This window comes from Mastigoproctus giganteus, chromosome 6, assembly GCF_048544385.1.
Source record: "Mastigoproctus giganteus isolate SK-2022 chromosome 6, ASM4854438v1, whole genome shotgun sequence".
Classification (NCBI taxonomy): domain Eukaryota; kingdom Metazoa; phylum Arthropoda; class Arachnida; order Uropygi; family Thelyphonidae; genus Mastigoproctus; species Mastigoproctus giganteus.
The window spans coordinates 76,279,925-76,305,376 of NC_143580.1; the positions used below are offsets into that span (position 1 = coordinate 76,279,925).

The 25,452-nt window shown below is 36.1% G+C and overlaps 1 protein-coding gene across 1 annotated transcript in view; it reads right to left on the bottom strand.

Annotated features, from left to right (window-relative positions):
• LOC150084418 (NPC intracellular cholesterol transporter 1-like) overlaps positions 1-25,452 on the bottom strand; it is a 594,638-nt gene that overhangs the window by 10,296 nt on the left and 558,890 nt on the right. The window contains exon 30 of the mRNA XM_090376055.1: positions 1,823-1,982. Coding sequence (XP_090232181.1) covers positions 1,823-1,982 — 160 coding nt within the window. The remainder of the gene's footprint in view (positions 1-1,822; positions 1,983-25,452) is intronic.

Sequence of the window (25,452 nt, forward strand, 5' to 3'; positions counted from 1 at the left end):
TGTCTTTCTGTATTACTGCTCATGGTTGTTGATATAAATCCTTTGTTTTCCCTTAATGCTTGTTCTACTTTTCTTGTGTTAAATCTTCTTATGTCCTCTCTGAGTCTCTTTCTAATGGCTTTGCATAACTCAGTATACTCAATTTTCTCCCTGTCAGTGTTTTTCTTCCTCTTCATTTGTCGTCTTCGGTTCATCGTGACAAGTGTTTCTTGACTAATTTTTTCTTCTTTGGATTTCTTTTTCCCTATAGGTTTCTTGGGCTTTATCACTTTCAGAAAGTTGTAATATTCCTCGTCGATATCTTGGTCCTGAGCAGTCTGCAGAAGCTCAAATAACTGTCACAATATATTAAAAACATTGCCTTGTTATGACTACTAAGATGATCACAAATTCTGGTTTACTAAAAAGATTATTACCAGAAACAAGAACCATTTTTAATTTTTTTCCAGAGTGAAATTTTAAAACTACATAAATGTTGTTATTTTTTTATTTTTTAGGAGCATTATAGCAACTAAGGCCATATTGCTCCAGGGATATGAGGTGGTCATTCCCTGACCTTTCCGCATCCTCCGTATTTGGTGGTCACGGGCTCGAACCCCAGTCTAATCAAGAAGCATGTGCTACGCACTGCTGCTCCTGCCCACCTAGCTATAGAGGTGCCTACATAAATGCAATAAATCCTCTTATTTTGATTTAATTATGCAATATGAAGAGTAAAATTATTCCAAAAATCAAATCAGAGTGGGAAAAACTCATTACTTCTTTTTTGCTGTAATGAAGTACTATTTTTTTACATCTATTTTAGTCTCATTTGATTTAATTCCATTTACTTCCTGATCTGAATTTCAGCCTTTGTAACCCAAAATGAGACAATAATGCCTGACAGCATCTCCTCTGCCTTCTCCAGTATTAAAATTTATTTTCTTGCTGCCATCATTTAGAAGCATAGATAAGAGCTGGCAGTGCTAAATGGAAGATTTGTAACACACTTTGGAAAAAGTATATATATAAATACATGTACATGCACCAGAAAAGGTTAGCTTTAAATGTCATACTGATCAGAATGATTGGTCAACAGTTGGGTTGAGTCATAACCCAACCATTAAGCTTGGGTTATGACTCATGTTGTAAATGATAATGCAGTTGTTTACTCCTGTCCATATTTTAACATATAGAGGTGCAGAACTTAGTTATAAAATCCAAAGTGATAATCAGTTTAATATATTTCTGGGTGATTCTAACAATAGTCTTACCCCAAATAAGCACTAAAGTACTTGGAAGAACTAGAGGCATTGTCAGAAAACATTTCTAAAAATCATTTTGAACATTCAGTTTCTAACACAGACAAAGAGTATCATACTTAAATTGCAGAACACAGTACATATTGGCAAAATGTAAATTATGTTGGTAGTGCACCTGGTAAATGCTTTTGCATCAGAACATCACAAAACAAGAATAAAAAAGCCACACATCCTAGATGACTAAATTTGAAAATGAAACACATGACATTTGTAAAAAGTATATTGCATCTATAGAAAAGTTTCCTGAACAAAGAGTTAAATTGTGTAAGGACAGCAGCAGGTTTATTAGATATAATTTTGATTGTTTCTTGCAGTTATATTATAACTGTGTTCAGTGTAAGTGACACTGTACTCTTATACATAGAAGTTTTTCAAAGTTCATGTACTGTTTACATGCCCTGGTTAAAATGACCAACAGCAGAAGTTCTAACTTGGCAATCACAGCCAGCAGTTCTAGTAATAAAATATTTTTCTGATGGGGAGGAAAAATATATATATTTAATTAATAAATAAATACATACCAATTATACTTAGCAGCACAGGCAGGAAGACAAGACTATGAAGTGTACCAAAAGCAATTATACCTAAGAACATACGAAAGTAAAACACCTGGAAGATCTGAGATTTGGCAAATGCTAAAATCAGCACACCGCAATCAGTCAGTGTAATACCTGAGAAGACCTACCAGAAGTAAAGAGTAAAAGGATTGATTATACATAATCTTCATGTTTATTATAAATATATATTATTAAAAGCACTTGGAATGAATATCAACATCTTTAAAGGTACATGATTATGCTACATTTAAAATTAGATCACTACAGCACAGTTTCTCAAATACCGCTCATTTGGAAAAGGCTGTTCAAATCATGTAACTTATATTTTAGGTGTTTTCAAGTGAGGCAGACATGGACAAATCCACATCAAACACACAATTACAGGGTAATTATAAAAAACTTGGTCAAGACTATTTTAGATTTCTGATATTCTATACATAAGTTACCGAAACAAAAGAGTATCAAATTTTACTGTTACAGTAAAATAGTCTTGACCAAGTTGTTTATTCCATATCCTTTCATTATCAAGAGAGTACTGCAGTAACACTTCACACAATAAGAATCTCCAGATAAAGGAACCACTAGGTGGCAGTGATCATAATATATTGACGTGGGATTTACTTAAAGATATAACTACTATCAAGAGTAGGCCTGGCCAAATCACGGCCCACGTGTGGCCTGCTAGATGATTTTTATACTACTGACTACATCAGTGGGAAATCATTCACTAGCTGCGCTAGGCACAATAAATAATGAGAAATATAATACTAGACCAGCTGTACTTCACCAAATCCCCACACTCTTTCCCTTCTTTGAACCATGTTGCATCACGGAAATACCAGGGAAGGAGAACTCAGTCCCAAACAGTATTCATATCTTCTCATGCCAGTTGAGTGAGCTACTCAACAGGTACAACTGGAAAGAAGACTGGATGTTACGAAAGGAATAAACCTTTTTTAGAAAAGTATTTCTAGCGAGAAAAGTTTAAATTAGTAAGTAGTACAGATGTACTTGTCATTAAATATATCTATAAAATATTAATTAACAGATTTATTTTTGATCGTTCAGAATGAATTAAAAACAAAAAAAAAAAGTTTCAGAAGAAAAACAATTCAGCGACCACTGGGAAGATAATTACTTCTTCATAGTACAGACCTCCAGATTAACATGTTTGATTTGCAGAGAGACAGTCGCTGTATTTAAGGAAAACAGTGTTAAAAGACATCATGAAATGAACTGTGGTGAGAATGTGAAATTCAATAAAGAATTGAAAAAAAAAAAAAAAAAACCTAAGTTGGCTGTGCTTAAATCTGAATTGAAGGCTCAGCAAACTATGTTTAGTCCATTGCTTTTTTTTTTTTTTTATGAAACCCCCAAACACGAAAGGTATTACAACCTATAGTACTTAGTACCATGCTTGAGTTGGAGGTTGAGAAGATGAAAGAAGATATTTGTTGACATTAGACTTGAACTACTGTAGACTGTAATTTTCAGGAAATACGTATGAAGGAAGGTTGTTTCAGAAAACAGTAGTTGAATGAATAAACGAGGAAGATGAAAAGTTGGTTCTGTGAGTTTGGAGTTGGACAGTAAATGGATGTTGGCTGGTGGTGGCATGTGTTTGGACTGTTTTTAAAGAGAGATGGGGAATTATAGATGTCAATTCAGAAGAAAATTGCTCGTGGAAGTATCTGTAGAAAAGGCATACAGCAGAAACAGTACATCTATGAGACAGCGAGTGGAGAGAGTCTGTTTGTTAGAGATGAGTCATTAATTAACCTAACTGCCCTCTTCTGAATGGAATCTAGAAGCCTGAGAGAGGTTTGGGGAGCATCGCCCCAGATTTGGGAACAATATTCCATGGTAGGGCAGATTTTTGATTTGTACAGAGTGAACAGCTGTTTGGAAAAAAAGGTAATGCTGAGAGCGAAAGAGAAAATCAAGATTTTTAGATGCAGAGGAAGCAATATTTGTAATGTGCTTGTGCCAAGAGAGATTAGAAGTCAGGTTAATCCCCAAAAGATATATATCATTTTGCCCAGAAATCGGAGTGTCACCAAAGATAAGCATAGGAGCAGAAGAATCCTTTTTGCGAGATATAAGACAAGACTGAGTTTTAGAAGGATTGAAATCACCTAAGTTGTCTTTGCCCCACTGGGAGAATTACCTGGAGATTGGCATTTCAGGAATTGGTAGTGGATATTCGAGAAATTGAAGCTGATTGAGCAGGGTAAGGTTTCTCAAAATGGAAAGTGGAATGCAATGTGCTATCATCGGCAAAACTCTGGATAGTATTTCCAGTCAATGGAAGAAGGTCATTAATATACAAGAGGAAAAGAACTGAACCTTGGGGGACACCAGCATTTGTGGAGAAGTTAGAAGACAAAGAGCCATCTACCATCACTCTCAGTGAGCGATCAGAGAAAAGTGGATAACCAATTACAAAAAACAGTTGGCAAACCATAAGATGGAAGCTTGTTTAGAAGACCTTTATGCCAAACACGATCCAAAGCCTTTGAGATGTCAAGAGCAACTGCTTGTGTTTCCCCAAACTTTTCCATTGAATTTGTGCATAAATGGGTAACATAAGCCAGAATATCACCAGTGGATCGACACTGCCGGAATCCATACTGGCAATCGCTGATCAGACAGAAGGTTTCTAGGTAGTTTAAGAGTTGGTGGTGATTTTATTTCTCCATTACTTTAGAAAGAGTAGAAGTAATTGCAAGGAGATGATAACTGGATGGGAGGGACTTGTCACCCTTTTTTAGGAACTGGCTGGATATGAGCAAATTTCCAAGCAGAAGGAAAAACATCTTTGGAATAATAAAGTGAAAAAAGGCAGCAAAGAACAGGAGTAAGTTCAGATGAACAGGTTTTGAGAACAAGTGGAGAAATACCATCAGGACCTGGAGCTTTCTTAGCACCGAGATTCGTCAAAATCCTTCAGACATCCTTTTGACGGAAGATCACAGGAGGCATTGAATGGAGCGTGTTGAGAATGGTGGGAGGTGTTTTACCAAGATCATTAATACATGAGTTGGAAGAAAAATGGGATGCTAGCAGGTCAGCTTTATCCTTGGCTGAATTGACAATAGAACCATCTGGTTTTGACAGAGGTGGGAGCAGAGATGGGCAAAAGTTGTGGCCAATAGCTTTGGCAAGAGACCAGAATGCTCGGCTACCATTAGGGCAAGATGCAAGTTTTCTACTCTTAGCCTGTTCAAAATCTAGTTTGGACTGATTAATGACTGCTTTACAATTTTTGCGAGCTTTGATGTAGGCAGAAAATGAAACTGAAGAATTGGAAACAAGCCAATTACAATATGCAACATTCTTCTCTTGAACAGCCTTAGCACATTTATTGGAAACCAAGGTTTAGATAAAGGATGAGATTTTAAAGTGGAGTGTGGAATAAAGGATTCCATTCCTACAAGAATAATTTCACTAACACGATCTGAGCCAATGTTGACATCAGAAGTTTTGAAACAGTAGTCCGACCAATGAAAAGAAATCTTGCAGGTCATCCCATTTTGCGTTTTTGTAATGCCAAACAATATGAGGTTGGGAATAAGTCATGAGATAAAGGCTCCATTCGAGAGGAGACAATCACCAAGTTGTGATCTGAGGTGCCTAAAGGACTACTCACTTCGACCGTGTACTTAGAAGGATTGTTTGTGAGAAAAAGATCAAGTGTGTTGGCTGTATGGTTAGGATTGTCTGGTATTCTTGTAGGTAAATGTACAATCTGTGCAAGGTCATTAGAAATTGTAAAAGCCTCAACATCTCGACCAGCTGGAGTTGTGAACATTAAAATCACCAAGGAAAATTACCTCACTGTTAGGAAAGTTGGGCTGGAGAAAGGCAAAGAGCTCCAAATGATTAATGGAGTTGGGAGAACGGTAGAGACAGCAGATGAATTTGACACAATGAGGTAGAGAGATTTTAAGCCAGAGAAGATCGAAGAGAGGAGATTCCAAATTACCAATTCTCTGATAGGGAATATCAGAATGGACATATGTACAAGTACCACCTTTGAAGTGAAAGGAATCATACAGAGAATAATTTGGGTAACTGAGATAAGCAGTATTTGAATCAACCGATAACTGAGATTTTGTCAGAAAAAGTATATGGGGTTTGGCAGACTGCAAGTCAAAATGGACATTGTTGAGATTAGAATTGAGACCACATGTATTTGTGAAATGAACTAGGAAGTGTTTGGGAGGTTCAGATCTTTTCGCAGATAAGATTACTCTATTAGTTTGACAATTCATGGTGTATTCAATATTAAGAAAAAATGGGGTGTGAAGTAATGAAATTTTTGGATATGGTGTACACATGGTAAGAATATACCCAGATCCTTGACATAATGTCAAGGATCTGGGTATATTCTTCGGACTCGGACTCCCTCCAGTCACTATCTGGCAGAGTAGAGGTAGCAAGATTATACACTAGCTGATCCGGAAGCCTCCTAAAGAGTTACCAATAGGTACTGTACAGTGTACTAACTAGTGGCCGGCCTGAAAATACCGTTTTAGAGCTGTACCCTCGAAATGTAAGGAAGATTGGATCTCACCATGATGTTCATCATAACCTCAAAAGTCATCAGTGATACTGACAATGTTAGATTGTTACAACAATCTAACATTGCCAAAGCAAGCTATTCTGTCGCATTATTAATTGCGAAGAAAATGAAGCCATTTTTGGATGGGGAATTGGTGAAAGAGTGTTTGTAAGCCATTATAAAAGATGTTTTACCCAATAAAAGTAAAATAGTTTCCAGCATAAGTCTGTCACATCAAACAATAGGTCATTGCATTAATGATATTTCAGCTGAAATAGCGGTGACTTTGCGAAGTCAGATTCAAGAATTCAAAGCTTATTCTTTAGCGTTTGATGAAAGTATGAATATTTCAGACACATCTCAACTTGCAGTATTTATTCATGGAGTTAACGATTCTTTTCAAGTGACAGAAGAAATGCTAAACTTTTAAGCTTGAAAAACACCACTAAAGGTGAAGATGTTTTCAAAGCCATAAAAAAGTGTTTGTTTGTTTGAGAATAGTTTGTATTTAGAGGTGCTTTCCGGTTTAGCAACAGATGGAGCACTGGCTATGATAGGGAAAAATAAATGGGCTGTAAAGTTGTTTATGAATGAGTTGAAGGCGAGAACCATTAAAACCAGTGATGTTTTTGTCATAGACTGTTTGATACATCAGCAAAATTTATGTGCTCAAGTGTTGTCTATGAACCATGTCATGGATGTAGTTATAAAAACAGTAAACTATATTCAATCGCATGCACTTCAACAATGCCAGTTCAAGGAATTCCTGAACAAATTATGTTCTGAATATGGTGATGTTGTGCATTTTACCAATGTAAAATGGCTGAGTCATGGAAAATGTTTAAAACAAGTTTTTGAGTTACGGGGAGAAATCGAAATTTTTATGAACAAGGAGAAAGTACCATTTTCTGAATTAAATGATGAAGAGTGGTTGTTGGACCTATTTTTTGGTAGCTATAACCTAAAAAATTTACCAACTAAACAAGGAGTTGCAGGGGCAAAATAATTTAATTACCGATGCTTGTAATCACATCAAAACATTCCAAATGAAATTATTGTTGTTTGAGTGGCAACTTAGAAATAGTAGTAGTAGTGGCATGTGATGCAAGAAAGCAAGTGTATGAGCTTATGCAGCATCAGCCAAAAAAAAAAAAAAAAAAACACACCATTCCCTCCAAATGCCTGTCCAGTTCCTCCTTAAATTTATTTAACTTATCAACTTCCACAACAACAGATGGAAGTTTGTTCCAGCAATTAACCACCCGCTGGCTAAAGGCAAATTTCCGCACATCTATTCTACATCTGTCTTTTCTTAATTTGAATTTATGCCCCCTTAAGTTTATAATCTGAACAAGTGGAAGGATCCCATCCCATTAAATGACTTCAAAAACGGCCATCATAGGAATTTCTCAACGTATGCCAATGAAATAAAAAATTTTTCAGCAGCAGTTGATCGTTGTTTCTCAGAACTTGCAAAAAATCAAAGTATTTAAGATATTTTGTTCTCCATTTCAAGTTGACTTTTCTACTGTCTTGGAAACTCTGCAGATGGAAGTAATTGATTTACAGTGCAACAATGAATTAAAACACAACATCAAAAATCAACTTTACAACACGTATGTGACAATGGAAAAGTATCCCAAATTAAGATTTTTTGCACAAAAAATTGAGTCCCTTCGGATCCACATATGTTTATGAAACTTTCATTTTCAAAAATGAAATTTATTAAAAGTAAATCTCGAGCTTCAATATCAGATGGAAAGCTGGAAAATCAATTAAGATGTGCTACTACCAATATTGAAGTAGATATATAATAAAAATTAATGAATAAAATAAATTTTTATGGCATTGACTTTTTATTTTTGAAAGATTGTTTTATTTTATGTGTGGCCTGTGGAAAATTGTAGTTCGTCAAGGTGGCCCACAGAATGATTTGGGTTGGCCAAGCCTGATCAAGAGTAAATGAAAGGGATTTTGCTTTCGCAAAGGTGGTTATAAACAAGGTGTATTGACAGATTATAAATTATTTTCATTGGGATCAACAGCAAATTCTAAGTGAAAGCAAACATAGAATCTACTAAGCTTTTTATACCAATTAAGACATATTGTTAAAGACTTGTGCCTGAATGAATGTCAGATGAGATTAGTGGCAAAGAAAAATGGATGGGAAAATCATAAATTAACATGAGGCATAGAAACCTAACATAAGTACAAAAGAGGTTAGGCTGATTGCAAGAACTCTTTAACTAAGAATGTGAAGAATTCTTTACTTATGCTAACACTAGAAGCAAAGGGATGAACCAATTGATAAGAATGGCATAACTATTGACGAACCTATTCAGGTTGCTGACAAACTGAATAAATATTTTTGCATTAACGTGTGAAGATATTTTTAGGGATGGGAATACCAGAAATATTAGCATTTAGCATATGATGAAAGAAAGCAAGCTTATACAGCATCAGCCAAAAAAAAAAAAAAAAAACCCTCTTCCCTTTCACCCATCCATTTGCTCCAAATGTTTGTCTATTGTCTAGTTCTGCCTTAAATTTAATTAAGCTGTCAACTTCTACAACAACAGAGGGAAGTTTGCTCCAGAAATCAACAACCCACTCTCTAAAGGCAAATTTCCATACATCTATTCTACAACTGTCTTTTTATGACCCCTTAGACAATTAATCTGGGCTAGAGGAAGAATCCCATCAGCATTGAGCTTGCTCTAACCATTCAAGGCCTTATACACATCAATCAGATCACCTCTCATGTGCCTAGTCATCAGACACTGTAATTTGCAGAACTTAAGCCTTTCTTCATAAGAGCAACCCTTTGTTCCATTCACTAATCTTATTGCCTTTCTCTGTACTCGTTCCAGCAGTTCTACATCCTTCCTAAAATGAAGTTTCCAGACGTGTATACAGTACTCAAGGTGTGGTCTGACCATTGCCTAATACAAAGGGATAATCACCTCCTTATCCCTGCTAGAAAATTTCTGTATATCATTCACAAGACACCCTGAGCTACTCTTGCAGACTGTCTGCACTGCTAAGAAAACTTCATAACTGACTGCACAATTACCCCTAGGTCCTTTTGATTCTCTACCACCCTGAGTATAGTATCACACAGTTGATACATTACTCTGGGGTTACTGCTATCCATGCATATTACTTTACATTTGTCAATGTTAAACTCTATCTGCTCAACTTTTCTAGATCCTGTTGCAGTAGCGTACTGTCATTAGTATCATTAACAACCCTTCCAACCTTTGTATTGTCTGCAAACTTAGACCTTAAGCCTGATATATCTTCATTAATAAATACAGAAAACAAAACGCCAATGGACCGAACACTGAACCCTGGATGACTCCACTAATAATATTAGTCCACATAGAGCAGTGTCTGTTGATTACCACTCTCTGTCTTCTCCCACTCAACCACCCCTCCATCCACAGTAGCAACTTGCCCTTAATACCACACTGCTCCAATTTATACAGTAGTTTTCCATGTGCAACAGTATCAAAAGCTTTCCTATGATATCAAAATTATTTTTTGAATCCAGTTCCTTTGTGACTACATCAAAGTATCCAATAAAATTGGTCAGACAAGACTTTCCCTTAACAAACTCATGCTATGTCTGAACTATAGCTGAAGTCTTGTCTAGATGATCCTGTAGTCTTTAATCAATGCCTCCATAAATTTCCCCAGAACAGAAGTTAAACTAACATGTCTGTAATTACTCATGTCGCCCTTTGATCCTCCTTTGTGAATTGGGGTCACATTTGTATATCTCCAGTCCATGAGGACCTCCCCTGAGTCCAAGGATGCTCTCATAATTATGGCTTTGCTTACTTCCTTTAATATAACTGGATAGATCCCATCCACCCCAGGTGCCTACAATTTAAAAAATATGTTGAAGTTAAAAGTAACTAAGGCACCTTGGGCTGATGGAATCTATCCAATTATATTCAAAGAAGCAGCAAGGGAGGTAAGCAAACTGTTTCCATAATTATGCAAGCATCTTTGGATTTGGGAGAAGTCCTTATAGATCAGAAATGTGCAACCATCTCTCCTATTCACAAACTGGTAACTAACCATGAACCTGTAAGCCATGTGTAACATTCTGTTCACAGAAAATAATGGAGTCAGTGGTTAAATATATAGTAGGAATGTCATACCATGGATTTGTTAAGAGGCGATCTTGTCATGCCAATAGTACAATGCAGTAACAAAAGAACTGGATACAAAAATAAATTTGATGTCACATATTTATATTTCATTAAAGCTATTGATACTGCTCCACATAAACAACTGCTGTACAAATTAGAACAGTTTTGCTATCAGTGAGTGCTGCTTTTCTTAGACTAATGTTATTAGTGGAGTATCTCAGGGCAGACAGTCCTGAGCACATTACTGTTTTCAGTATTTATAAACAATACTGATGAAGGCATATCAAATGTATTGTCTAAGTTTGTGATACAAAGGTTGGCACTATGGTTAATGACAGGAAGGGTCATTAACCTCAAAGATCTAAAGGATCCTGAATGACAAAATAGAAGTTTTAGTGACACTTACTGCTATTCTACTTCAATGTATGGTCCAGTTCCACATTTGTGGCTGTGCTACTCACGAATTTTAGCTGCTGCATATTGCCAAATATGCTGGCTGTTTTCAAATATTAAAAAAGTCAGTGCCATTCCGGGCTACGAGATTGGAAAAATCTATCTTTTCGGATAAAAACTCAGTGTTTCTCAACATCGTATCGAGGTATATGCTATACATGAAATGTGGCAAAAGAACGCAACAACTGATAAAGATCTTGAGGAACAAGTAAGATACAGATCCTCATTTTGGAAAATGGTACTAGAACGGTTATTTCGGATAACGCTTATGTCGGCTAAAAATTCTTTAGCATTTTTTGGTAATCATGAAGGATTGTCGGAAGACTACAACAGTAGTTTTTTTATCACAAGTCCATTTACTTTCCTACTACAATAATGAAGTAATGAAACAAATTATTAATAAGCCATCTGGTTCAGTAACTTATTTAAGCCTTACTGTCCAAAATGAGTTAATATGTTTAGGTACCAAATTAACAAAAGAATTAACACTCAAAATTAATTCAGCACCATTCTATTCACTAATTTTAGATACTACTCAAGGTCTTGCAAAAAAAAGATCAATTAAGTGTTATTGTACAACATGGTCACATAATTCCTAAAGAAAATGAAAAATCCAAAGATTTTGAAATTTGTGAAACATTTTTAGGATTCTATGACATGAATGATCATTCAGAAGAAATGGTGATGGATAATATAATGGAAATATTTAAATATTTCCATTGAAAAATGTTATGATCAGGGATATGATGGGGCTAATGCCATGAGTGGGTTTATAATGGTGTGCGGTCACACATTAAAAGGATCCAATTAAATGCAGAGTACATTCATTGTGCAAGTCACAATTTAAATATAGTTATTAATGATAGCATAAATTGTTGTAATCAAGTTTCGTCATTTTTCGACATTCTTCAAAATTTGTATAATTTTTTGGAAATAGTACAAAAAAGATGGGAAGATGGGATCTTCTTTCTAAATTTACTGAGGAATCTGAAGTTACATTAAAATAAATTGGTCAACTACTGAGTGTCGGGCACTCAGGATGAAGGGTCTGTAGTCGTGAATGGTCATTAGTGTAGTATCTCAAATAGAGAGCTCTACGGTAACTGAAAAAAGTTTCTAGTACCCCGACTTGGCCTAAAACTGAGGAACTAACATTGTCTATTTGAGTCTTTCCAGTTGTGAATGACAAGGGTGGGAGAATCGATTAAAATCTTGGGGAAGAAGCAACTGGCAGGTGAGGGCCATGCAAGACTCTGTGCAGGCACCTCCCCACCACTGCTGCTTCAACACTAGCTTTCTGAGTACCTCCTTGCCGGGACAACTCCAGCTTTAAAAATTGTCAAAAAATACTTCTCGTTGCAAAATTTATAAATGACCTTCATAGAATTATGAACTAACTATTTAGCAACCTTTTTGTCACTAAAAGGGGAGTTAGTACAAAGAAGTGTCCTATCGAAGTGCAATAAAAAATTGTTTTTTTAATTTTAACAGAAAAAGTAATTGATATATTTCAATCGGAATAGTTTTCCCTTGATAAGCATCAAATAATGCATAGCTAATGTGATTTTTAAATTTTTAGCTCCATTAGTGACAGAAATAGAGGGGGGGGGACACTAAAATTACTCACATTTTCTTGTCTGGCACCGCCATCTTTAATTTTAAAAATATTTTAAGATTATATTTTAAACCTACTAGGTTGGTGACAAAATTTTTGCCCCCCCCCTATATTTTACACCCCATTTCTCAGACAAATTTTTGTCAAGAACGATCAATATGCCGTTATGTTAGTCCACATGATGTACAAACCCATGCAAAATTTCAACTCAATAGGTTGAGTTGTTCCAGAGATACAGTGCTGTGACAGACAGACAACCGAGTGACATTATGAGGGTTCTTCGTTAGACTATGGACCCTAAAAGCTCAACCCTACTCGCTGTTCTGGTAGATTACAGTCTATAACAGCTGTGAAAGTTCGTTTTGCAGATATTATAAAAGCTTTGACAGAAATTAATCTTAAATCAACTAAAAAAAAAGCAGACCAAGACGAAGAGCTTAGAATAATGAAGCAAATGATATTTGATTTTATTTTCAATTGTATATTTTTGAATAATGTGATGTGTAGAATTAATTATGCTTCAAAAACTCTACAGAAGCATGATATAGACCTTGATGAATGTACTTCTGTATGGGATCGAGTCAGTAAAAATTTGCAAAACATTCGAAATTCATACGAACAAATTGCCAAGGAGTTCGGGGTAGATCCCAAATTTGAAGACAAACAACAATGTAGAACTAAAAGACAGTATGATGAATTAGCTTCAGATTGTTTTTTAAAATCAGTTTTAGACAAAATTATAATACAAATTAAAAATTGTTTCAAAAGTATGAAGTTAGTAAAAATTATTTTGCAATATTAGAACTGAAAAAATAATTAATGTTAAATGCTGATATATTAGTGAGTGTGAAAATCGCAACAAAATTATTCATCTGTACTCTCCCCAACTGCCAATTCAATATTGTAATTTAATCATTTAATCACACTTATTAAACAAAATTTATCAGCAGACATGGCTATCAGAAAATGTTTTTATTTGTTAATTTGAAAATATAGTGCCCTAGAAAGTGACTTTTCAGAAATTTTTACTTTGTTATTTTTACCCTGCCCATGTCAGCTGCCTCTGCTGAAAGATCATTTAGTAAATTACAAATAATAAAAGATTATAAAAGAAATGCTATTGGTCAAAGTAGACTGTGCAATCTTGCAATGTTGGCTATGGAGCATAAATATGCCAGTAAAATGGATTTAAAAGATATTATTAATGATTTCGCAAATGTAAAAGTGCGAAAAATAATATTTTAACTTTTTTCTTAAATTTATTAGTTAAAATATAATTTTTTTTATATTTGTCAAATTGTATTTAAGAAGTAGTATCGTACTGTAATATTAATTTTCATGTTTTTGACATTTGTAAAATTATAAAGAAATCGTAAATAACATACACATTTATGTTATTAAAATGATTCGACATTTTTTTATATTATACCTAATTAAAATTTATTTTAATAAAAATAAGGGGCCCAAAATGATTTCTTGCCTAACGGCCCAAAAAACTTAGCTACACCACTGGTTGTAACATTAACAAATGTAAGGTACTGAATATGGGCTGCAGTAATTCTAGAACAGCATACCAATTGGGTGGCACCACACTCAAGTTGATGGAAAACTAAAGAGACCTAAAGATAATTGTAAAGCTCAACAAGAAGTTCTCTGAGTAGTACTGACAGTGAACTGTCAATGATACGAGAGGTGTTTAATAAATTATCGACCTAAGGTACTCTCATAGTTATATTTCAATGATTTATGATGTATCAAGTTGAGATATGTGAGATATAATACATATCTCAACTTGAGTCATACCAACTTTGATATCACTATGTTTTTAGGTTGGACGCCTGTATCAAATAATGGATTTGCTGAAATTGGAGCATTGTTCAGTCATCAAGTTTCTCATCAAAGAAGGAAATGGGCCAAAGGCTATTATTCATGAAAGGATGGTGGCTGTGTATGGTAACAGTGCACCTTCAGAGTACCAGGGGAATTCTGGTCAAAACAATTCAAGTGGGGGTAGAGAGTCCATTGAAGATGATCCACATACAGGAAAGCCTATGACAGCAACTAAACCAGAAATGTGCCAAGCTGTGGAACACTTGTGCTAAATAAAAGATGTTTAAAGGTGTCCCAACTCTCTAGGGAATTTGACATATCTGAGGGAACAGTATAACCATCCTCCATGAACATTTGGGGATGAGTAAAGTCAGTGCAAGGTGGGTCCCCCGATTTCTGTGCAGAAGCAATTCAGAGTACTGTGTTGTGAGGAGAATTTAGAGCTTTAGGGAAGGGATCCTGAGACAAAGAAAGAATCAATGCAATGGAAGCACAAGGATTCTCTCCCACCCAACTAAAAAAATTTCAGACATGACCTTCAGCTGGCAAGATTATGGCCATCATTTATTGGGATGCTGAGGGAATTTTGTACATTCACTACTTGGAACACAAGCAGACAGTCACTGGGAAGTCATATGCATCCCTACTGTACAACTTAAAGGATGTCATAAAGGAAAAAATGCCGTGGAAAACATTTCAGAGGTGTGCTGCTTCTTCACGACAATGCACCAGTGCACAGGCCACAAGCTGTTGCTACTTCTTTGAGAGACTGTGACTTTACAGAACTTACCCATCCACCTTACAGATCAGATCTGGCCCCCAGTGACTATTTCCTGTTTCAACAACTCAAGAAAAACTTACGGGGACATCTCTTTGCTGACGATAATGAACTGAAGCCTGCTGTTTCTATGTTCTTTGATGGGCAGGATAAAGAATTTTATTTGACTGATATTTCCTCATTGCCAACAAAATGGAACAAGCATATTGAAGTTCAGGGAGTTACATTGAAAAATAAAAGCAGATTTTTGCCTATATTTCATAGGTAAGTAGATAATTTATTGAATGCCCCTTGTATACAGGATACAATTATTTTATTTGATATGTGACCAGTGGTGAAACTACCATAATTCCATCTCCTCTTTTGTACCCCCAATACATATGCGGGGGGCAGAAGGCAGAATTTGTAGTTATGTATTTGCTTTATTGATACCACAAAACTTTTGAAATATGCAATTTATTATAATAAAGTTTAATAATTAAATGAACATTGCAACTTATTATCACTTTGATATATATATACATACACATTGGTTAAAATATCATGGTTTGTGATGTTAAATGTTAGCATTAGCATTAGTAGAGGCATTTGATGCAAGAAAGCAAGCTTATGCAGCATCAGCCAAAAAAAAAAAATAAAGTAAAATAAATAAATAAAAAATAACCACTTCCACTTCACCCCTCTGTTCGTTCGAAATACCTGTCCAGCTGAGCCTTAAACTTATTTAGGCTATCAACTTCCACGACAAGGGATGGAAGTCTGTTCCACCTACCAACCACCCGCTGGCTAAAGGCAAATTTCCGCACATCTATCCTACATCTGTCTTTCCTCAATTTGAATTTATGCCCTCTCAGGTGATTATTCTGAGCAAGAGGAAGAATCCCATCAGCATTGAGCATGCTCAAACCATTCAAGACTTTGTACACCTCTATCAGATCACTTGGCTGGTGCCTAGTCTCCAGACATTGTAATTTGCAAAACTTAAGCCTTTCTTCGTAAGAGCACCCCCTTTGTTCCATTCACTAATCTTGTTGCCCTTCTCTGTACTCGTTCCAGCAGCTCTACATCCTTCTTGAAATGAGGCCTCCAGGCCTGTATACAGTACTCCAGGTGTGGCCTGACCATTGCCTTATACAAGGGAATGATCACCTCCTTATCCCTGCTAGAAAAATTCCTATATATCATTGACAATACACCATGAGCTACTCTTGCAGCCCGTCTGCACTGCTCAGAGAACTTCATATCTGCCTGCACAACCACCCCCAGGTCTTTTTCATTCTCTACCACTGTCAGTGTAGTACCACAGATTTGATATGTTGCTCTGGGGTTGCTGTTTCCCATATGTAGTACTTTACATTTGTCAATGTTAAACTTCATTTGCCACCTCTCAGCCCATCTGCTCAACCTTTCCAGATCCTGTTGCAGCAGCATAGTGTCAGTAGTGTCCTTGACAACCCTGCCAACCTTCGTATCGTCTGCAAACTTGGACATTAAGCTTGATATACCATCATCAATATCATTTATAAATACAGAAAACAATAAAGGACCCAATACTGAACCCTGAGGGACCCCACTAATAACATTAGTCCACGATGAGCAGTGTCCATTGATTACCACTCTGTCTTCTCCCCCTCAACCACCCCTTTATCCATAGCAGCAATTTGCCTCCAATGCCACACTGCTCCAATTTGTGCAGCAGTCTTCCATGTGCAACAGTATCAAAAGCCTTTCTAAGATCCAAGTATATAATATCAAAGTTATTCCCTGCATCCAGTTCTTTTGTGACTGCATCATAGTATCCAATCAAATTGGTCAGGCAAGACTTCCCCTTAACAAAACCATGCTGTGTCCGAGATATAACTGAAGTCTTGTCTAGATGATCCTGCAGTGCTTCTTTAACCAGTGCCTCCATTAATTTTCCGGGAACAGAAGTTAAACTCACAGGTCTATAATTACTTGTGTCAGCCTTTGATCCTCCCTTTGAATTGGGGTCACATTTGCACATCTCCAGTCCATGGGTACCTCCCCTGAGTCCAAGGAAGCTCTCATAATTATGGCTAAGGGTTTGCTTACTTCCTTTGCTGCCTCCTTTAATATAACTGGATAGATCCCATCCACCCCAGGTGCCTTTCTTGTATTTATCTTCAACAATTTCTCCTCCACTTTACTCTCAGTTATTACAAGATTCTCTAGCTTACTGCTAGAGTTGAATACAACTCTGGCATTCCCCTCGCTGAATAACTCCTCATGTGTGAATGTCGATGCAAAATATTCATTTAGTTTGTTAGCTACCTGAGCAGGGTCATCAACAGTTGACCCATCGATATCAAGTGGACCAATCTGATTCATCCCCTTCCTTCTAGAGTTTACATAAGTAAAGAACTCTTTGCTGTTTTTCTTCGCATCCCTTGCCAAGGATCTCTCGTAATCTGCCTTCACCTGCCTAACCTCCTTTGTAACTTGGTTACAGATCAACTTGTATCTATCATAGGCTTCTGTGTCACGTGATAATTTGTATGTATCCCATGCATTTTTCTTCTCTGCCATATGCCTCATTAGTTCATCTGACATCCATTTAGGCCTAAACCTTGAACAATATTTCTTAGTTGGTATGTAAAGCCTAGTAGCTTCCAAGATAAGTTCTTTGAATGCTTCCCATTTTGAATTTGCTGTTGGTAACATCATCAGTTGATCCCACTGTATAGAATTTAAATACTGTCTCAGTCCATCGTAGTCGCCTTTACGAAAGCAATACCCCTCCCCTTTACCCCTAATGGTAGTTACCTCTTTGAGTAACTCCCACTTCAGAACACTGTGATCACTGTCACCTAGTAGTTCATTTATCTGCAGATTCTTAATGCATGAAGAATCACTACTGATAATCAAATCAAGAGTATTACTCCCTCTAGTTGCCTCCCGAACATGCTGATGTAGAAAACAATCATCCAATAAATCCACAAAAGCCTTGCTAGTGTGTGAGTGACCAGCCCCCAAATTCCAGTCAATATCTGGAAAATTAAAATCCCCCATTATAAGACTCTCTGATTTACTGGCCCACTATTTCTCTGTACAGTTTCTTATTATACTCATCAGAGTCATTAGGCCTATAGCACACTCCTACTCTCAATTTTGATCTCCCAATGCTTATGTCACACCAAACTGACTCGACACTGCACTGTCCAGCGATGTCGACTGGCTTCACTTCCTTGGATTTTATGTGTTTCTTAACTAATAGCATAACCCCTCCTCCCTTCCTATCCTGTCTATCCTTTCTGTAGACATTGTACTCCCCAAATTCGAGTTCTGCATTCCTTATATCTGTGTGACACCACGTCTCTGAAATCCCAACAATATCTGCCTTTGATGTTTTGAGCAATACCTCAATGTTCTGCAACGTACAAGTTTGTGCAAAAGCAGCATATTAGTATGCAGCAATTCTAAAAAAAGCTAAAAACTGCATCATTTTAGTTATATCTCATATTGTGAATACCTTCACAACAAGTTGCCATGATATTGCACTACTTCGAATAAGTAACGCTTCACCAATGGAGAAGGCTATTGTTACTTATTGTTGGCAGATACCACCACCCAGACAGCACCGTTTCAGGGAGGGGCTCACATCTGGTGAGTTTTGGGCTTTACCACACCCAGGATCCTGAGCTGGATATTTTCATTCTTCTCTTTCTTGGTGATTCCCTTCTACTTTCTCTCTCTCACTCAGGAAATTTTTTTTTGGCTGGTGCAGCATAAGCCTCTGGCTCCCTTGCACCATATAGCTAATAATAATAATAATTTGGCCCTTCTTCGGTGGGTTGGTAGGTACCCTGGTGATGCAATGATGACAAGACATAACTAAAACAATGCTGTTTTTAGCTTTTTTTTTTTTTTTTTTTTTTTTTAGAATTTCTGTGTACTGATATGCTGATTTTGCACAACTTGTACATTGTCTAATTCTTTCACAGCTTGAGGCTTAAGCCCTTAAAGCACTTTAGTCTAATTCACTTTACGCACCATCAGGCATCTCTCATATTGTGGAGTTATACTTCATAACTGTTGTCATCTCAAGGGTACCTACCTACCCATACCACCACTCAGACAGGTGCCGTCTGAGTGGTGGTATTCCCCGAGAATAAGTAACAATAGCCTTCTCCATTGGTGAAAAGTTATTTATTTGAAGTAGTGCAATATCATGGCAACTCGTGGTGAAGGTATTCAAATTTTATGAGGTATAACTAAAATGATGCCGTTTTTCGCTTTTTTTTTTAGAATTACTGCATAATAATATGCTGCTCTTGCAAAACTTGTACATTGTCTAATTCTTCGCGCCCTCGAAGCGCTTTAGTTAAATGTTATGTTATGATAAACTTTTGTCCTCCTCACTCTAAAGCAACACATTATAATAAAGCACAACAATCATTTGCATAAAACAGTTTCTTTGAAAATGGCCATGCCTTTAAATCAAGTTGTTTGATTTAAGTATTTATTTGATGGGGGGGAATCTATTGAAACTATTCTCATGTGAATGAAACAAGTTCCCAAGCATCACAGGCATGAAAAGCTAAATTTCAACTTACATCTTCCATGAAACATTTTTCCTTTTTTCAAATTTCAGACATGGAAACAGTTGTAGTAAACGAAATGTTGAATTAATTAGTAGAATTTTTTTAATATGCACATTATTATTTACCATTAAAATATTGATATCCACTGCACTCGAACTAAGGATTCCACAAGCTTCGTACATTCCCTCAATTGGCAAGATAAATATTTAACTTGTATTACATCTCTTCAGATCAGCACGTAACATATAAGAAGATTATGCGCAGAAATTTTCTTTAATCCTGAGTAAATGCTGAAAAGTTATACATTTAATGTTGGCAAATATTTTGATTGGATACTACGATGTAGTCAAAAAGGAACTGGATGCAAAAAATAATTTTGATATCATATACTTCGATTTCAGGAAAGCTTTTGATACTGTTGCACATGGAAGACTACTGTATAAATTGACCAGTATAGCATTAATGGTAAATTGCTAGTATAGCATTTAGTGATAAATAGATAAAGGGATGGTTAAGTGGGAGATGGCAGAGAGTGGTAATAAATGGACACTGTATGTGGACTAATGTTACTAATGGAGCCCCCAGGGTTCGGTGCTGGGCCCATTTTTGTTTTGTATATTTATCAATGATATTGATGAAAATATATCAGGCTTAATGTTGAAGTTTACAGATGATACAAAGGTTGGCAGGGTTCTTAATGACAGTATGTTACTGCAACAGGATCTAGAAAAGTTAGGCAGATGGGTTGAGAAGTGGCAACTGAAGTTTAACATTGGCATATGGGTAGCACAAACCCAAGAGAAACATACCAACTATGTGGTACTACACTCGGGGAGGTGGGAATGAAAAAGACCTGGGGATAATTTTGCACTAAGATATGAAGTTCTCTGAGCAGTGCAGATGGGCTGCCAGAGCAGGTCATGGAATTTTGTCAATGATATATAGGAATTTTGCTAGCAGAGACAAGGAGGTGATTATCCCCTTGTATAAGGCAGTGGTCAGGCCACATCTTGAGTACTGCATACAGATCTGGAAGCCTCATTTTAGGAAGGATGTAGAGTTGCTAGAACAAGTACAGAATAGGGCAGGAAGATTGGTAAGAGGAACAAAGGGGTGCTCTTATCAAGAGAGGCTTAAGTTCTGAAAGTTGCAACATCTGGAGACTAGGCACCTGTGGGGTGTTCTGATTGAGGTGTATTAAGGCCTTGAATAGTTTTAACAGGCTCAATACTGATGGGATACTTCCACTTGCTCCTATTAAGAACTTGAGGGAGCATAGATTCATATTAAGGAAAGACAGTTGTAGAATAGATGTGTGGAAGTTGATAGCTTAAATAAATTTAAGGCTGAACTAGACAAACATTTGGAGTGACAGTATGGGTGAAATGGGTGTTTTTTTTTTTGGCTTGCTTTCTTGCATCATATGCCTCAGCTAATGCTAATAATTCCAGCTCTCTCTTCCCAAGCAGTCCAAACAAATTCTGCATCCAGTCAACATCCTTTTACTATCCAACTTTTCTTCTTCCTCATTTGTTCATTCAACTTCCGTATTCTGGAACAGCCTTTTTTCATATATATTTCTTGAAAATTACAATCTACAGAAGTTCAAGTCTAATGTCAACAAGTATCTTCTTTTATCTTCTCAACTCATGTACAGTACTATAGGTTCTAATACCTCTTGTGTTTGGAGTTTTCATAAAAAATAAACTTTATACCTTGCCTATTTAAGGCAGAAACAGAATTACATTACATAAACTTTCAACGCTAATGGTCCTAGGTTACTTGTACCTAATTTATCCAGTCAAGTCTCTTCTCTTCTATTGTTGCTATTTAATTATGCTCCCTTAGTGATGCAGAACTAGCAATGCTGGCAGTACGAAGTTGAAACAAAAAGCTTATCCTGGCTCTCATATTATGATGGGGAAAAAAATTAATTTACTAGGTTCCTAAGATGGGTGATCGTAAGAATCAGACATCACTCTCTATCAATATTGAGATAATTTTATTTTAGTCTTTTAAATACTGAAAACGTCCAAATGAAAGGAAAAAAAGTTCTTATCAGGATAGTTGCTATCTTCTACAAAAGAATGTCATTATATCTAAGAAAGCTATATTGACAAATCCTGGGAGTATTATTTATTATTATTATCCATATGGTGCAAAGAAGCCTGAGGCTGGGGAGGGAGAGAGAAGTAGAAAGAAATCACCAAGAAAGAGAAGAATGATGATATCTCAGGACCCTGGGTTTGTGAAGCCCATACTCACCAGATTTGAGCCCCTGGGGTGATTCATGTGGTTCTGAATAAATCACACCATTCTATTTAACATGTGTGCATGATACTTTTTTTAATTAAGTATATAAAAAAAGTTATTTTTTCATTAATATATACATTTGCAATAGAATTATAAATACTATCTCTAAGTGTTCTGTAATAATTAATAAAAGAATATACAAATATGTTATTGTAACAACTGCCTCCTGCAGCCATCTTTCACTCTTACCTGTGATTCCAACATGTCACAGCTTATACAATAACCTCTTGTGCAAATCCAAATAAACAATGTCAAAATTATTTCCTACATCTTGCTCAAGAGTAAACAAAATTTTCCCTTTAGAAACTCATGCTGTGTTTCCTTCATTTCTATATAAACGCCTGTCAGACAGAGGGGATGTCAGACTGACAGTTACTCACTTCACTCTTAGAGTCAGCTTTATGTGTTGCTGATATGGTAGCATTTCAGAGGATTCTCTCCTGAGTCAAAGGATGGACTCAGGAGGGAATCCTTTATATATAATTTAATCTTAAAGGTTCAGTGCATTCCCTCCTAAACTCTAGAGGCCTTATTGACTTTAGGCAGAAATGTTTTTCTAATAAACAATCTTCTGTAATTGCAATATCACAAATTTCATACTGCTCAAACAACTTTTACAGTTTTTCCTTGCTGTGAAGTATCTGTTCAATTCATCAGTTGTGTTATCTACAACTTTTCTACATTGATTATGAATCCCATATCTGATTTATGGAAGACAATGAGCTATCTGTGCTATCTGATTTATGGAAGACAATGAGCTATCTGTGCTATCTGATTTATGGAAGACAATGAGATTTAGAATATTCTCACCACTAGTATTTTCTCTAATGTGCTAAATAATTTTTTTTTTATTTACATATATATAAATATATACAAATATATACATGCAACTGTTCAGTGTAGCGGTGGCACCTGGAACAGAGTTCAACTCTGCCAGTTAACATCGTATTCTTTACAGAATGTTGTAGTTTGTCCAAATGTACATCACATGTGGTTTATATGTGCCATCTTAACTGGGCAGCAACAAAGTGGTACCCATCTTCAGCATGAGGAGGTGAGCTGTATTAACTTGCTAATAACAGATTGCTCTAATGTGCTAACATAAATAACAATCATCAAACTAATTTGAAAATTTTGTCTCCCATGGCGAGTTTTCCTCACAATTGCTCCAATCAGTAAGAGGCAAACTAAAGTCACTTATACTCACCCTTTCAATCTGCATGTAGAGGCCCCATTCCTTTGACAGTATTCTAGTCTGTAAACATACTCCCACTCATTTTACCTTTGTTTCCGGCTATATCACACCACACAAGTTCCAAATCTGGGAAAGCTTTTTAAAAACTTTCCCAGGTTTCCTCAACCCCCTCTTATCTTGACTATCCTTGTTAAATACATTATACATGCTACACTAAAAGTAATCATACCTTTTTTCTTTTTGTTTGTTAGCCCTAATTATGTTAGTGTTAATTGTCCTAACTAGGAGTTCAAATTCACTCATTTTATTGACAATGCCTTAACATTATTGTAGAACAGTTGGATTAAGTTTTCTTGTATTGTTTACTACTCTGACACACCCCTTAAAGTTATTTAAGCTTGTTCTCCTAGCATTGGCTTCCCAGTCATTTAAAATATTACTGGCCTCATACAAGAACTAGGCTCCTCCATAGCCAGGTGGGCAGGAGCAGCAGTGCATAGCACACGCTTCTTGATTAGACCGGGATTCGAGCCCATGACCACCAAATGCGGAAAGGTCAGGGAATGACCACCGCATATCCCTGGAGCAATATGGCCTTAGTTGCTAATGCTCCTAAAAACCAAATAACAAACAAACAACAAACTAAATCTATTTTGGGCTAAGCCTTGTTTAAGATTAAACCCAAACTGTTTAGTATCACTTAGTTAATAGCTTCTGTGATTACTTCCCTAAACATTTTCCATTTAACTTCAGTTAGTCCCACTGAAAAGCATGTCCAAGCCCATTGTAATCACCACAGTCCAAAAAAACTACTTTCCCTTTAGACTTGGCAGCAGTTATTTTTTTATTTATTTAAATAAATCCCATATAAATACACTATATGATCACCAGATCAAGAATGCTGCTTTATTTTGTCTTTTCTCTAACATGTTGATAGAGAAAGCAGGCATCCACACGCATTAGCTGCCAACCACATGTTCCAATCAATACTTGGAAAGGTAAAATCCACCATGATAACCCATTTAGATTTGCTGAACACTCTATTTGTCTGTATAGTTTATTGTATTCTTTGCAGTCATTTGACCTATGACATAATAGCATACTCATATTCCCAATATTACATTGGCAAACCACATCTACTTTGAACTGTTTTATGTTTTTGTCAGCTGAACTAATTAGACATGTGACAGAGAAGAAAAATGCATGGGATATTTATAAATTAACATGTGACACAGAAGCCTATGATAGATATAAGCTGGTCTGAAACCAAGTTACAAAGGAGGTTAGGCAAGCGAAGGCAGATTACGAGAAATCTTTGACAAAGGATGCGAAGAAACACAGCAAAGAGTTCTTTACTTATGTAAACTCTAGAAGGAAGGGGATGAATCACACTGATTAACGGAGCTCAGTATCAGGTGTTTTTTATACCGTGTCCTGATCCACGCACGCACTGTAGTTCACTTGCAGTTGCTTTGATTTGCATAACAACTTGCTGGTCATAATGTTTTGGCTCATCGGTGTATATATTACTGTAATATTTTTTAATTTGGTCCTTAAGTTACTAAAATTTTTGTATACCTTTGAATGGAGACATGACAAAGTCATAATTTTGGTATTTTTTGGAATTGGTGTATCTATTTCCTTTAGAATTTGAAACCTTTACTCGAGAAGTACAAAAATAGATTTGTTATTCTTGCTAACTACATAAAGGAATTTTATGCGAAGCACTTAGAATAAAAATTGATGTCATGAGGAGCTCACTAGTACCTGTACTAAACTAAAAGCAGTAAATATGAACTGTGAGTCTTTCCCCTATCATATTAAAAGAGTGGAATTTAAACTGTATGTGTTAGCACTTACACTACCACCTATGTTGTACTTTAAATGCCGTTCGAATTGCATTCCCCAGTCACTTTCATTTGTGATTTTTAAAATTAAATTTTACTACAATTTTTTACACATCAGGAGGCATGACACAGGTTACTCCCACACTGTATGTACATCCTTTTAAATATTTAAATAAATACAAAAAAATATTCACAGATGTTTCAAACTTTTTTTCAGAATTGACTTCCTTCTTCAGAGCTTCATGAGAGAAGGGTTTTTTTTTTTGCTCAGAAAAGC